Source organism: Lynx canadensis, chromosome C2, assembly GCF_007474595.2.
Source record: "Lynx canadensis isolate LIC74 chromosome C2, mLynCan4.pri.v2, whole genome shotgun sequence".
NCBI classification, from domain to species: domain Eukaryota; kingdom Metazoa; phylum Chordata; class Mammalia; order Carnivora; family Felidae; genus Lynx; species Lynx canadensis.
In genome coordinates this window covers 29,663,103-29,677,897 of record NC_044311.2, presented here as the reverse complement: position 1 = coordinate 29,677,897, position 14,795 = coordinate 29,663,103, and the positions used below count along the sequence as shown (strand labels likewise).

The window sequence follows — 14,795 nt, the reverse complement described above, 5'->3', positions numbered from 1 at the left end:
TTAAGTCATAGTCGCGGCGCCTGGGTGGCGCAGTCGGTTAAGCGTCCGACTTCAGCCATGTCACGATCTCGCGGTCCGTGAGTTCGAGCCCTGCGTCGGGCTCTGGGCTGATGGCTCGGAGCCTGGAGCCTGTTTCCGATTCTGTGTCTCCCTCTCTCTCTGCCCCTCCCCCGTTCATGCTCTGTCTCTCTCTGTCCCAAAAATAAATAAACGTTGAAAAAAAAAAAAAAAGATTAAGTCATAGACAAAATGCTAAAATAAAAATAACCTGTTAACCTAGAAATCTATATCCAATGAAATTAACTTTCAGAACTGGAGGCAAAAACGAACGTTTTCAGGCAAAAAATGTTGAGGGAATTTGGTAACAGCAAATTTGCACTACAAATACATGTTAAAGAAAGTGCCAGACCCAAGTGACATACTGGTGAATTCTATCAAACACTTAAAAAAGAAAGATACGAATGCTGCACAAACTATTTTATAAAATAAAGAAGGGAGGAAAACTCCTTTTTTTTTTTTTAACATAATTTATTGTCAAATTGGCTTACATACAGTGTGTAAAGTGTGCTCTTGGTTTTGGGGGAAGGTTCCCGTGGTTCATTGCTTACATAAAACACCCAGTGCTCATCCCAACATGTGCCCTCCTCAATGCCCATCACCCATTTTCTCCTCTCCCCTTAACCCCTCATCAACCCTCAGTTTGTTCTCTATATTTAAGAGTCTCTTATGGTTTGCCTCCCACCCTCTCTGTTTTTAACTATTTTTCCCCCTTCCATTCCCCCATGGTCTTCTGTTAAGTTTCTCAAGATCCACATCTGAGTGTAAACATATGATATTTGTCTTTCTCTGACTGACTTATTTCACTTAGCATAATACCTTCCAGTTCCATCCACATTGCGGCAAATGGCATGATTTCCTTACTAATTTTCTAAGGCTGTATTAACTTGATATCAAATCCAAACAAAGATGTTACAAGAAAAGAAAACTATAGGCAAATATCGTAGACACAAAAATTCTTTACAAAATTCTTTACTATGCAAAACCAATCAGTAAAATTCACCATACTGCAAAATTTAAAAATCCGTGATTATCTTGATAAGATACAGAAGACGTAGTTGTCAATTCAACACTCCAAGCAAACTAGGTATAGAAGGGGAGTGTCCTCAACCTGATAAAAGCATCTTCAAAAACATACAACTAACATCATGCCTAATGGGGAAAGATTTAATGCTTCTCCAGGCAAAGACATATACTTTCATCATTTCTATTTAACATTGTATAAGAGGTCTTAGACATTTTAATAAGGTATAAAATGGGAAAAAAGGGATACCAGTTGGAAAAGAAGGTATAAAATTGTCTTTATCCACAGATAATGTTTGTCTATACAGAAAAATTTAAAGACCCTGCAAAAAAGCTACTGGAACTAATAAATGATTTTAGAGAGGTCACAGGATTTGATTTGATATACTAGAATCAATAAAAATTTGATGATAGTAAAAAGAAAAAAACTGTAAAATGAAAAAATTTTATATACCACTTACAATGGCATCCAAAAATATGAAACACCTAGGGATAAATTTAACAAATTATCAATAACACTTATTCAATAAAAACTACAAAATATTCCTAAGATAAATGAAAGAAGACTAAACAGATACAGAATGCTCATGAACTACAAAACTCAATATTATTAAGATGAAATTCTTCAGTGAAACCAAGTAAAGAAAACTTCATTTTTAAAATAAAGCCAGGGGGTGCCTGGTGGCTCAGTCACTTGAGTGTCTGACTCGTACTTTCTGGCTCAGGTCATATTCTCATGGTTGGTCAGATCAAGCCCCCAGTTGGGCTTTGCACTAACAGTGTGTAGCCTGCTTGGGATTCTCTCTCTCTCCCTCTCTCTCTGCCCCTTCCCCATTCATGCTGTCTCTATCTCAAAATAAATAAAGTTTAAAAAAAGCATACATATAAAATAAATAAATAAAAATAAAATAAAGCCAGAAGGCCAGAAGTGGGAGCTCTCACACCTTACCACTCCTTGTGGATTGCAGACCCAAAAAGGAAGAGAGGTACCCTGCATTCCTAACAGGAAGAAGCCTATACTTTACTGCCCTAGCAGGAGGAAGAAATATTTTCTCCTTGCCAGGAAACAGCCTAGCTAATGAGAGACTATCACAACTTAGCCAATGAAAAGCCACTACACTTAGCCCCTCCCAACTTCCCCCTTTCTCTATGGGGAAAAACAAAAACAAAAACAAAAACTCCTGTCTTTTGTCCTCTAGTCTTGCCTATGGTTTTGCCATAGCTTGCATGTCCTGAAATGTGATTTTCTGCTATTCCCAAAGAAACCCATTTTTGCTGGTAAAATAACTGACAATTTTTTTCAAATTTTTATTTAAATTCTACTTAGTTAATATACAGTGCAATATTGGTTTCAGGAGTAGACTTCAGTCATTCATCACTTGCACACAACACCCAGTGTTTATCACAAGTGCCCTCCTAATACCCATCACACATCTAGCCCATCCCCCCCACCTCCCTCCATCAACCCACATTTTGTTCTCTATTTTTAAGAGTCTCTCATGGTTAGTTACCCTCTCTTTTTTTTTTCTTTTCCCCCCTCCCATATGTTCATCTGTTTTGTTTCTTAAATTCCACATATGAGTGAAATCATATGGTATTTGTCTTTCTCTGACTTATTTTGCTCAGTATAATACACTCTAGCTCCATCTACATCATTGCAAATGGCAAGATTTCATCCTTCTTGATGGCTGAGTAATGTTCCATTGTGTGTATATACACCACATCTTCTTTATCCATTCATCAGTCGATGGACACTTGGGCCCTTTCCATATTTTGGCTATTGTTAATAATGCTGCTATAAACATAGGGGTTCATGTACCCTTTTGAATCTGTGTTTTGTATCTGTTGGGTAAATACCTAGTAGTGTAATTGCTGGGTCATAGGGTTATTCTATTTTTCACTTTTTGAAGACCCTCCATACTGTTTTCCAGAGTGGCTATGCCAGTTTGGATTCCCACCAACAGTGTAAGAGGATACTCCTTTCTCCACATCCTCACCAACACCTGTTGTTTCTTGTATTAATTTTAGCCATTCTGACAGGTGTGAGGTGGTATCTCATCATGGTTTCAATTTGTATTTCCCTGGTGATGAGTGATATTAAGCATCTTTTCATGTGCCTGTTAGCCATCTGGATGTCTTCTTTGGAAAAGTGTCTATTCATGTCTTCTGCCCATTTCTTCACTGGATTATTTGTTTTTTGGGTGTTGAGTTTGGTAAGTTCTTTCAAGATTTTGGATACTAACCCTTCATCAGATATGTAGTTTGCAAATATCTTCTCCCATTACGTAGGCTGCCTTTTAGTTTTGTTGATTATTTCCTTTGCTGTGCAGACACTTTTTATCTTGATGAGGTCCCAACAGTTTCTGTTTGCTTTTGTTTCCCTTGCCTTTGGCAAGATGTCTAGTAAGAAGCTGCTGCAGCTGAGGTCAAAGAGATTCCTGCCTGTTTTCTCCTTTAGCATTATGATAGTTTCCTGTCTCATATTTAGGTCTTTCATCCATTTTGAATTTATTTTTATGTATGGTGTAAGAAAGTAGTCAAGTTTCATTCTTCTACATGTTTCTGTCCAGTTTTCCCAACACAATTTGTTAAAGAGAGTGTCTTTTGGATATTCTTTCCAGCTCTGTCGAAGATTAGTTGGCCATATAGTTGTGTGTCCATTTCTGGGTTTTTTATTCTGTTCCATAGATCTATGTGTCTGGGTTTTGTTTTTTGGTTTTTTTGCTAATACCATACTGTCTTGATGACTGCAGCTTTGTAATATAGCTTGAAGTCCTAAATCGTGATGCCTCCAGCTTTGCTTTTCTTTCTCAGAATTGCTTTGGCTATTCAGGGTCTTTTGTGGTTCCATACAAATGTTAACATTGTTTGTTCTAGCTCTGTGAAAAATGCTGTTTGGTATTTTGCTGTTTGGCATTGCATTAAATGTGTAGATTGCTTTGGGTAGTATAGATATTTTAACAATGTTTGTTCTTCCTATCCATGAGCATGGAATTCATTTCCATTTCTTTGTGTCTTCTTCAATTTCCTTCGTAAGTGTTCTACAGTTTTCAGAGTACAGACCATCTACCTCTTTGGTTAGGTTTATTTCTAGATATCTTATGGGTTTTGGTGCAATTGTAAATGGGATCAATTCCTTGATTTCTTTTTCTGCTGCTTCATTATTGGTGTATAGAAATGCAACCAATTTCTGTGCATTGATTTTATATCCTGCGACTTTGCTGGATTCATGTGTTAGTTCTAGCAATTTCTTGGTGGATTCTTTGGGTTTTCGACATAGAGGATCATGTCATCCACAAATAGTGAAAGTTTGACTTCTTCCTTGCCAATTTGGATGCCTTTTATTTCTTTGTGTTGTCTGATTGCTGAGGCTAAAACTTCCAGTACTATGTTAAATAGTAGTGGTGAGAGTAGACACCCCTGTCTTGTTCCTTACAGTGAAGGAAAGCTCTGTTTTTCCCCATTGAAGATGATATTAGCTGTGTATATGGCCTTTATGATGTTGAGGAATATTCTATCTATCCCTACTTTGTTGAGAGTTTTTATCAAGAATGGATGCTGTATTTTGTCAAATGATTTTTCTGCATCTATTGACAGGATCATATGGTTCTTATCCTTTCTTTTATTACTGTGTTGTGTCATGTTGATTGATCTGCAAATATTGAACCACACCTGCAGCCCAGAAATAAGTCCCACTTGATCATGGTGAATAATTCTTTTAATGTACTGTTAGATTCAATTTGTTAATATCTTGTTGATAATTTTTGCATGCATGTTCATCAAGGATATTGGCCTGTAATTCTCCTTTGAGTGGGGTCTTTGTCTGGTTTTGGAATCAAGGTAATGCTAGCCTTATAGAAGGAAATGGAAGTTTTTCTTCCATTTCTATTTTTTGAAACAATTTGGGAAGAATAGGCATTAACTCTTCATTAAATGTTTGGTAGAATTCCTCTGGGAAGCCATCTAGCCCTGGACTTCTGTTTGTTGGAATATTTTTTATTATTGATTCAATTTATTTGCTGGCTATGGCTCTGTTCAAATTTCTATTTCTGTTTCAGTTTTGGTAGTTTTTATGTTTCTAGGAATTTGTCCATTTCTTCCAGATTATCAAGTTTTTTGCACATAATTTTTCATAATATTCTCTTATTATTATTTGTATTTCTGTGGTGTTGATCATGATCTCTCCTCTTTTATTTGTGACTTTATTTTGGGGGGTCCTTTCTCTTTTCTTTTTGATAAGTCTGGCTAGGGGCTGTCAATTTTATTAATTCTTTCAAAGAACCAGCTCTTAGTTTTGTTGATCTGTTCTACTGGGGGTTTTTGTTGTTGTTGTTTCTATATCATTTATTTCTGCTTTAATCTTTATAATCTCCCTTCTTCTTCTGGCTTTAGGCTTTATTTGCTATTCCTTTTCTAGCTCCTTTAGGTGTAAGTTGAGGTTGTGTATTTGAGACTTTTCTTCGTCCCTGAGGTAGACCTGTATTGCAATATACCTCCCTCTTATGGCTGCTTTTGCTGCATCCCAAAGGTTTTGGACTTGACAGTTTAAAAAAAAAATTTTAATGTTTATTCATTTTTTGAGGGGGGTGTGAGGGACATAGAGAGGGAGAGACACAGAATCCAAAACAGGCTCCAGGCTCTAAGGTGTCAGCACAGAGCCCAATGCAGGGCCCAAACCCATGAACCAAGCTGAAGTCGGACGCTTAACCGACTGAGCCACCCAGGCACCCCCAGACTTGACAGTTTTATTTTATTATTTGGTGTGTGTGTGTGTGTGTGTGTGTGTGTGTGTGTGTGTTCAGGTATAGAATTTAGTGATTCGTCAGTTACATACAACACACAGTGCTCATCCCAACAAGTGCCCTCCTTAATGCCCACTGCCCATTTAGCCCATCCCCCCACACAACACCCCACCAGCAACCTTCAGTTTGTTCTCTTGACAGTTTTATTTTTAAGGCTAATGCTTCTCAAAATTATCCATAAATTAAATGCAATCTCAACAATATTTCAATACTAAACTTGATTTTTATAGTAGTTGATAAGCCAATTAAAAATGTATACGCATATGTAAAGGATCTAAATGGCAAACCAATACTGATGTAATACCATAGAGTTGGAGGGCTTATTCTACCTGATTTCTAGACTTTCTGTAAAGCTACTGTAATCAAGACAGTGTGATATTGGCACAAGAAGAGACATATAGCTTAACAGAACAGAATAGAGAGACTAGAAATTGACCCACATTTATAGGGTCAGTGGATTTTCAACAAAGCTGCTAAGGTAATTCAGTGGAGAAAGAATATCCTTTTCAAAAACAAGTTCTGGAATAACTGGATATTCATGTGAGAAAAATGAATCTCAGCTTTTACTTTAACCATACACAAAAACTAAAAGTGTATCATAAACCAAAACACAAAAGCTGAAGCTATAAAACTTCTAAAATAGGGTTCCTGGGTGGCTCAGTTAAGCGTCCAACTTTGGCTCAGGTCATGATCTCACAGTTTGTGAGTTTGAGCCCCATGTTGGGCTCTCGACTGTCAGCATAGAGCCTGCTTCAGATCCTCTGTCCTCCCCTCTCTCTGCCTCTCCCATACTGGTTCTTTCTCTACCTCTCCCAAAATAATAAATAAGCTTTAAAAAAAACCCTCTAAAATAAACCAAAAGAAATTATTGCAGCTTTAGGGGTAGCCAATTATATTTTTAGAGAGGACATAGAGTATAAAATCCAAAAATTAAAATTTGGTAGGTGAACTTGATCAAAATGGAGAACATCTGCTCTTCAGAAGATAGCATTCAGAAAATGACAAGCTAAGCCACAAACTTGGAAAAAATAATTGCAATACATCAGTCTGACCAAGGACTTGTATCCAGCATATATAAAGGGCTTTTTAACTCAATAGTAAGTCAAATAACCCAACTTAAAAAAATGGGAAAAGATTTTAACATATACTTCATAAAAGAAGATATACGAGTGGCCAATAAGAATATAGAGAGATGTTCAACATCATTGCTCATCAAAGAAATACAAAATAAAACTCTAGTGATATACCACAGCACACCTATTAAAATCACTAAACGGGAAAAGACTGACAACACTGAGTGCTGATGGGACGTGGAGCAACTGAAATTCTCCTACATTGCTGGCAGCAATGTAAATGGTACAACTACTCAAAAAGCGTGGCATTTTCTTAACTAATTAAATATATATTTACATTATGACCCAGCAATTTTATTCCTAGAAATTTGCCTAAAAGGAATGAAAACATAAGTCCACTCAAAGACTTGTACACTAATGTTCATGGCAGCTTTATTCATAATATCCCCAAAGTGGGGAAGCTAAATGTCCACCAACGAATGAATAGGTAAACAAACTGTGGTAAAGCCATACAATGGAATACGACTAATCAATAAAAAGGAATGAACTTTAATACATGCAAAAATGTGGAGGAATCTCTAAACAATTATACTGAGTGAAGCCAGACTCAAAAGACTACGTCTATGTACTGTACAACTGCATTTATGTGAAATGGCAAAACTTACGTAGAGTGATAGAGAGTGGGAATGACTAGGAAAAGGATAGTTTGAGAGTGATGGAAATGTTCTATATCTTGATCATGATGGTAGTTACATGGGTACGTGTAGTTGTCAAAATTCATTGAACTACATGTATACTTAAAATGAGTGCTGGGGTGCCTGGGTGGCTCAGTCAGTTAAGCATCCAACTGTGGCTCAGGTCATGATCTCACGGTTCATGAATTCGAGCCCTGTATCAGGCTCTGTGATGACAGCTCAGAGTCTGGAGCCTGCTTCAGATTCTGTGTCTCCCTGTTTCTCTGCCCCTTCCCTGCTCATGCTCCATCTCTCTGTCTTTTGAGAGACATTTTAAAAAAATTTTAACATTTAAAAAAATTTTTTAATGAGTGCATTTTATTATATGTAAATTATACTTCAGTAAAAATTATTTTATGTTTTTAAATGTTTATTCATTTTTGAGAGAAAGACAGAGACAGAGTGTGAGTGGAGGAGGGGCAGAGAGAGAGGGAGACACAATCTGAAGCAAGCAAGCTCCAGGCTCTGAGCTCTCAGCACAGAGCCTGATGCAGGGCTTAAACTCACAAACCACAAGATCATGACCTGAGCCAAAGTTGGATGCTTAAACAACTGAGCCACCCAGGTGCCCCAGTAAAAATTATTCTAAGAAAGAAAGAGAGAGGGGTTCCTGGGTGGCTCAGTGGATTAAGCTTCCCACTCCTGGTTTCAGCTCAGGTCATGATCTTGTGGTTCATGAGTTTGAGCCCTGCATCAGGCTGTGCGCTGGTGGCACGGAGCCTGCTTGGGGATTCTCTCTCTCTCTCTCTCTCAAAATAAATAAACAAAAAAGGAAGGAAGGAAGGAAGGAAGGAAGGAAGGAAGGAAGGAAGGGGGGAGGGAAGGAGGAAGGGAGGGAGGAAGGAAGGAAGGAAGGAAGGAAGGAAGGAAGGAAGGAAGGAAAGAAAGAAAGAAAGAAAGAAAGAAAGAAAGAAAGAAAGAAAGAAAGAAAGAAAAGAAAGACAGTGCAAGCAAGCTAGACTATACCAATTCAGTAACACTCTGTGACAGCCATGTGACAATTTCAAGAAAGGACAATCTGAGCCCACTGTGGATATTTGAGACTGATCCTGGGAGGGAAAAGCTTCTGGTGGCCACATGCTCATTGTGTGGAGAAATCTCTTAAGCCCCAGAGAGGCTGAAGTAGAAGGTAGAGGCCAAAGCAGAGGTGCAGGCTGTTCTGACCCTCTGGTTCTTGGCTCTTGCAAGGTCTACTAATAACAAACCCCTTTCCTTTGATCTGTTAAATTTTAAACTATTTTGGTTGCATTTCTGTCATTGCCCATCAGTTTTTTGTCGGAAAAGAACACTGAGCTTTGAAGAGAGCACATCCTAGACTCCAGGCTGGTTCATATCTAGTGGCCCACTGGGAAGGACTATGGGGGTGGGCATGCGGGAGGTAGGCAGCTCTTGCCTCTGGTTTGTAAATACAGACCTGATTGGGAAAATGACCTTTTGGTCAGTGCCTGGCATTTCCAGGAAAGGTGATAAAGGAAGAAAAAACAACACAAGCCCTGATCAGGAGCAATTAAGGAGAAACCAGGGAGCTTCACTCTGGATTCCCTGCTGGCTGTAGTTGGAACACAGCTGTACACTCCCTTTCCGGCCTTTCCCAGCCCCTGCAGAGCTCCCTGTGTGGCCCTATGTGGCACTCCTTGCCCTACCTGCCTTTTCCTCCTGCCGTCCCCAAGTTACCCCTCTCCTCAGGTAAACTACCTTACCACTCCAGAAGTTATTTAAGAAAGCCTGAGAACAGACAGAACCAGGGCTAGAAAGAACCAACAGTTGTTGAGCCATGCAACTGTTTTTCACACGCACGAGCTCATTGACTTTGTACCATCGCCTACCTTCCTACAGTTACCCAGCCAAGAGCCCTGGGCTCCCCCTGCCCAACACAGGAAGGGGCCTGCTACATTGATGTTCAGGATTTTTACCAGTGGTAACTCACCTGTGTCTAGAGTTCTGTCATTAGGTACTTTATCTCATTCCAATTTCGCAGTGTTGGTTGTGAAAAAGCAATGCCTACTGAACTAATGAGGAAACCAGTTCAGAGAGGTCAAGGGATGGCCCGGAACTGAGTCACACAGAACTGAGTGGCAGTGCTCCTACTCTAGGGTGACTGCCTTTCTCGTACATTCCTCTACCTCCCTGTTGTGTGATAGGGATGGGAGATGTACAGTTCAAAGCAGGAAAATCCCTTCTGGTTAGATACCTGATAGGTCAAGCATACCTGACATTAAGCCCCTCCCCCGCTTAGGAGCCAGGAGCCCTGGGGAAAATCCCTTCTCTCCTTTGATCATATTTCCTTTACTGTGAACGGGATCAACAGCTTCCAGGCCAAGTGTCATAAGTCCTTTCCGCGATGGACTAATGAGTAAATAGTTTAGGTTTTGTGGGCTACAAGGTCTCTGTAGCAACTACTCAATTCTGTCCTTGAAGCCTGAGTGCAGCCACAGACAATACTTACCTGAATGAACATGATTGTGTTCCAATAAAATTTTACTTATGGACACTGAAATTTAAATTTCATATAATTTTCATGTATCAAAACTACTGTTCTTTTCACTTTCTTTCAATCATTTAAAGATGTAAAAGCCATCATTAGCTCATCCAGCTGTACAACATCAGGCGGCAAGCGGGATTTGGCCCCCTGCCCTAGGCTACAAAAGTTTGTCAGGTGCCTGGGTTCACTCCCACCCCCAGCCCCCCGACCCTCCTTCCGCCCCCCCCCCCCCCCCAAGCAGAGGCACTTTGGAAAGAGCCAGGCGCTGGGCTGCTTCCGGGCCCCTAACACCCAGGCTGTGCAGTCCCACTATGGCTGACCCTCGGCTGGCACCCAGTCCGCGCCCTGGAGGGCCAGCCCCCACTCAGCTCCCAGTGCGCACTCACCCAGGGTCCCTGCGCACAGCAGGGAGCAGATGGCGAACTTCATCGTCCGCTGCAGGAATACGACACTGACGCGGGCTCCGGGAGCCGAGGCAGGCTTTACCTGACCCTCCCCAGGGGGAGCGGATCCGCCTTCCCCGAAGGGTTCACCTTTTGGGCAGATCGTTCTCGCCACACCCCCGGCCAGCCCCAGCCCTCCGCAGGGCTAGAGGGCAGCAAACTCGAGCCACGCTCCTGCCGACCCGCGGCCACTCCTTCCGCCCACCTCCGGGAGCTGCTAGACCGCACCTCTCTCGCGGGTTAGGGGTCCGCACGCCGGAGGTGCAAGCGGAAGCAACCTCGGAGCCCGCTGGACTGGCCGCCTTCACAGAGGGAGAAGGCAAGTGATCGGCTGGGTCCCAGGTGAGTTACTAGGACCTAAGTTCCCTGACCCTCGGCCTTCATCTAGCCATGAAGCTCTTAAATGTTTGGAAAACACAGACCCCAGAGGAATTGGGGGCAGTGCACAGGATACACAGGCTCCAGAGGAATGGGGGGCAATCCACAGAATGAAACCTGGGGACTCTTCCCCCAGAAAAGCATGCGCACACAGACACACAATGTTCTGAACACCATTTTCAGGCATCTTCAGACTCTTCCTCTTCAGTCGTCCACTCCGGACGCCTCCCGGAACCCCTCCCCCCCAAAAAAGACACGGTTCCCTGCAACCCTCTGCTGAAGGCTGAGGTCAGGCAAAGCGCTGAACCCCGAGAGGGCTGCTTCTACTTGGTTCTGCAGCCTGCCTCCCAGTCCTGAAGTCGGTGAGCTTCACTTAGGGAAAGTTTAGATGCAGTTTTAACTTTTGCTGAAGTACAAGAAATATACGTAAAACTTCACACATCCTAAATGTACAGCTTGATGAAATATGACCAGGTGAACACATCCGTATAACCAGCACCCACATCAGGAAACAGAACGTTCACAGAGCAGAGATGGCCCCCTAGTGCTTCTTCCAGTTGCTTTCCGTGTCCGCCACAAAGATACACATTTTCTTGGCTTCTGACAGCATGGACGAATTTTGCTGGTAGAGATGGAATCATACAATATGTACAATGCTGTGTCTGGCTTCTTTCACTTGTTATATTTGTAAGAATCATCTATGGTGTTGTGTATAGCTGTCTTTCACATGTTCTCAGTGCTGCATATTATCCTATATTTCACTTATGTTTCCTGTTGATGATAGTAGTTTCTAGTTTGGGCTCTTACAAAGAGCCAGTGAGCCCTGCTATGAACATTCTAGCACATCTTCTAGTACATGTAGGTATGCATTTCTGCAGGATATTTCCCAGGAAGTGTAATTTCTTGGTCATAAAGTAGAAGGTATGTCTAACTTTAATACATACTGCCGAACAGTTTTCCAAAGTGGCTGAACCATTTATACTCCCAACTTAAGGGTATGAGAGTTTGGTTGCTCCACATCTTTTACTATTTTGGTGGGAGTATAACTAGTTGTGCACTGTAATTTTGAGTTTCTCTGATGACTAATGAAGTTGAGCATCATTTTATGTGCATATTGGCTATTTGGGTGCCATCTCATATAAAGCATTGTTTCAAGTCTTTTGCACTGAATACATTTTATTTATTTTTTTAATGAAATTTATTGTCAAATTGGTTTCCATACAACACCCAGTGCTCATCCCCAAAAATGCCCTCTTCAATACCCATCACCCACCCTCCCCTCCCTCCCACCTTCCATCAACCCTCAGTTTGTTCTCAGTTTTTAAGAGTCTCTTATGGTTTGGCTGTCTCCCACTCTAACCTCTTTTTTTTTTTCCTTCCCCTCCCCCATGGGTTTCTGTTAAGTTTCTCAGGATCCACATAAGAGTGAAACCATATGGTATCTGTCTTTCTCTGTATGGCTTATTTCACTTAGCATAACACTCTCCAGTTCCATCCATGTTGCTACAAAGGGCCATATTTCATTCTTATTACCACGTAGTACTCCAACATTGAATACATTTTAAATAGCCTTTCTGTTGAATTAAGTTTTGGTACTGGCAATACAATTATTCAAACTACAAAACCGAGGCTTATCTAGTAAAGTATCCTCAGATTTGGGCCTTAAGAATGTAAGACTGTGTTATATTATTTTAGCCCATCATAACTCTTTATTCTGCATCCTCTTCTCATGTGCAAAGGATGAACCTTTGCTAAGTAACTATTTTTTTTTTTTCAGCCCCAGTTAAGATTGTGAAAAATTCTTCTCTCTGGCAGAGATTAACCCTGCCATCCACTGAGCCAGAGACGGTGCTGAAGTAGTTATAAGAGATTGTAAATCACAGAATTCACCAGGTCAAGGGCAAGACACCTTGATATACAAACCTGGGCTCTCCTCTCTTTCTCTGTAATATACACACATGCACACACACACCTCAAAGTAAACAGCTTGTCCTCTTCCTTCTGCACCTTACAGACATCAGCATCCTTAGACAACTCAATGGGAGATTGTCCCAATTCATCTCCCCTTTCACACCACCTCTGGCCAACTAAGCTTTCAATTTAAGAAACGTAGGGGCACCTGGGTGGCTCAGTTGGTTAAGTGTCCGACTTTGGTTCAGGTCATGATCTCACAGTTTGGGGGTTCAAGCCTTGCATCCACTTCTGCGCTGACAGCTCAGAGCCTGGAGTCTGCTTCAGATTCTGTGTCCCCCTCTTTCTCTGCCCTCCCTTGCTTGTGCACACGCTCTCTCTCTGTCTCTCTTTCTCTCTCAAAAATAAATAAATTTAAATAAATGTACACTGTCTCTCTCTATGTGCCACATGACTAGGGACAGGGCGGAGTGAGGGGAGGACCTCTCACATCTGGTGACTCTTTGGGCTTTGGAGCGAAGACCAGCTAGAGTCCACTGAGAAAAGCATACGAGCCTCCATACAAAGCACACACAGGGTCTGTGCTTTGCAAAGAGGCTGTCAGGCTGACCACAGCCCATCCGCGCTTAAGCTGGAAATAGTTACATCTTTCTCATCAGAGATTAAAGAGTGATCCCTGCTAAAGAGCATCCCAGAGAAAACAATGAACAAGTCCTCTCTTTGTTGAGACACTTATCAGGATGTCCCTGGCCTGGGATTTGCCCCAAGGATTGCTAAGAGGTAAACCCTTATTCTAAACCTGCTATGAAGAGAACACACAGTCCTGAAAGCCACCTGCTACATCCACCCCATGCCAAAGACACTCGAGGGCAGAGATTCCAAGAAGGGGATTATCTGCTTCTACGGCTGCTTGAAGTCAAGGAATCCTTTGACCTTAGAATTTCTGAAAGTGAGAATAGGAGTGCCTTCCTTTGTCTAATCTAGAGGAAAGGGAATGTATATAGTTTTAATGAAAACCTTTCATTGAATTTAAACATACACATAGAAGATGTACACATCGTAAGTGTGCAGCCCAGATTGGCACAACATGAGCACACCCCGAGTAGCCAGTATTCAGAAGATAGAGAAAGAGTATGTTACCAGTACCCTGGAAGCCCCCTCATCTGCCTTATAGTCACCAATGATCAAAGGTAATCATTATTCTGATTTTGAACACCATAGTTGAGTTTCACCTGCTTTTTATTTCATATACATGAAATCAGAAAGTAAGCACTGTTCTCTGTCTAGCTTCTTTGTCTAAACCTGATATTTGAGAGAGTCAACTCTGCTGTTTCATATGTATTCTGAGACATACCTCAGAAATAGTGCAGGTTTGGTTCCATATCCCCAAAACAAAGCAAATATCCCAGTGAAGGGATTCAAATGAATTTTTGGTTTCCCAGAGCATATAAAACTTATGCTTACATCATTCTGTAGTCTATTAAGTGTGCAATGGCATTATGTCTATAAACCTGTATATACCTTAATTAAAAATATTGCTAAAAAATGCTAACCAGTCTGAGCTTTCAGGAAGTCATAATCACTGATCCCAGATGACCATAACAAATATGATAATAATGAAAAAGTTTGAAATATTGTCGGAATTACCAAAATGAGACACAGAGACACCCTGCAAGCAAATGCTGTTGGAAAAAATGGCGCCCCTAGACTTACTCGACACAGGGTTGCCACATACCTTCAATCTGTGAAATATAATACACAGTATCTGCGAAACACAGTAAAGCAAAGTGCAATTAAATGAGGTGTGTCTTCATCCCCAAAGGCAAGGGAATTAAAAGCAAAAGTGAACTACTGGGACCTTATGAAGATAAAAAGCTTCTGCACAGCAAAGG

General features: G+C 41.1%; 1 protein-coding gene across 1 annotated transcript in view; it reads right to left on the bottom strand.

Moving 5' to 3' along the window:
- LOC115523837 (inhibitor of carbonic anhydrase-like) overlaps window positions 1-10,731 on the bottom strand; it is a 57,871-nt gene extending 47,140 nt beyond the window's left edge. Inside the window, exon 1 of the mRNA XM_030330090.1 lies at window positions 10,558-10,731. Coding sequence (XP_030185950.1) covers window positions 10,558-10,600 — 43 coding nt within the window. The 5' untranslated portion in view covers window positions 10,601-10,731. The remainder of the gene's footprint in view (window positions 1-10,557) is intronic.
- Between the last annotated feature and the right edge of the window lie 4,064 nt (window positions 10,732-14,795).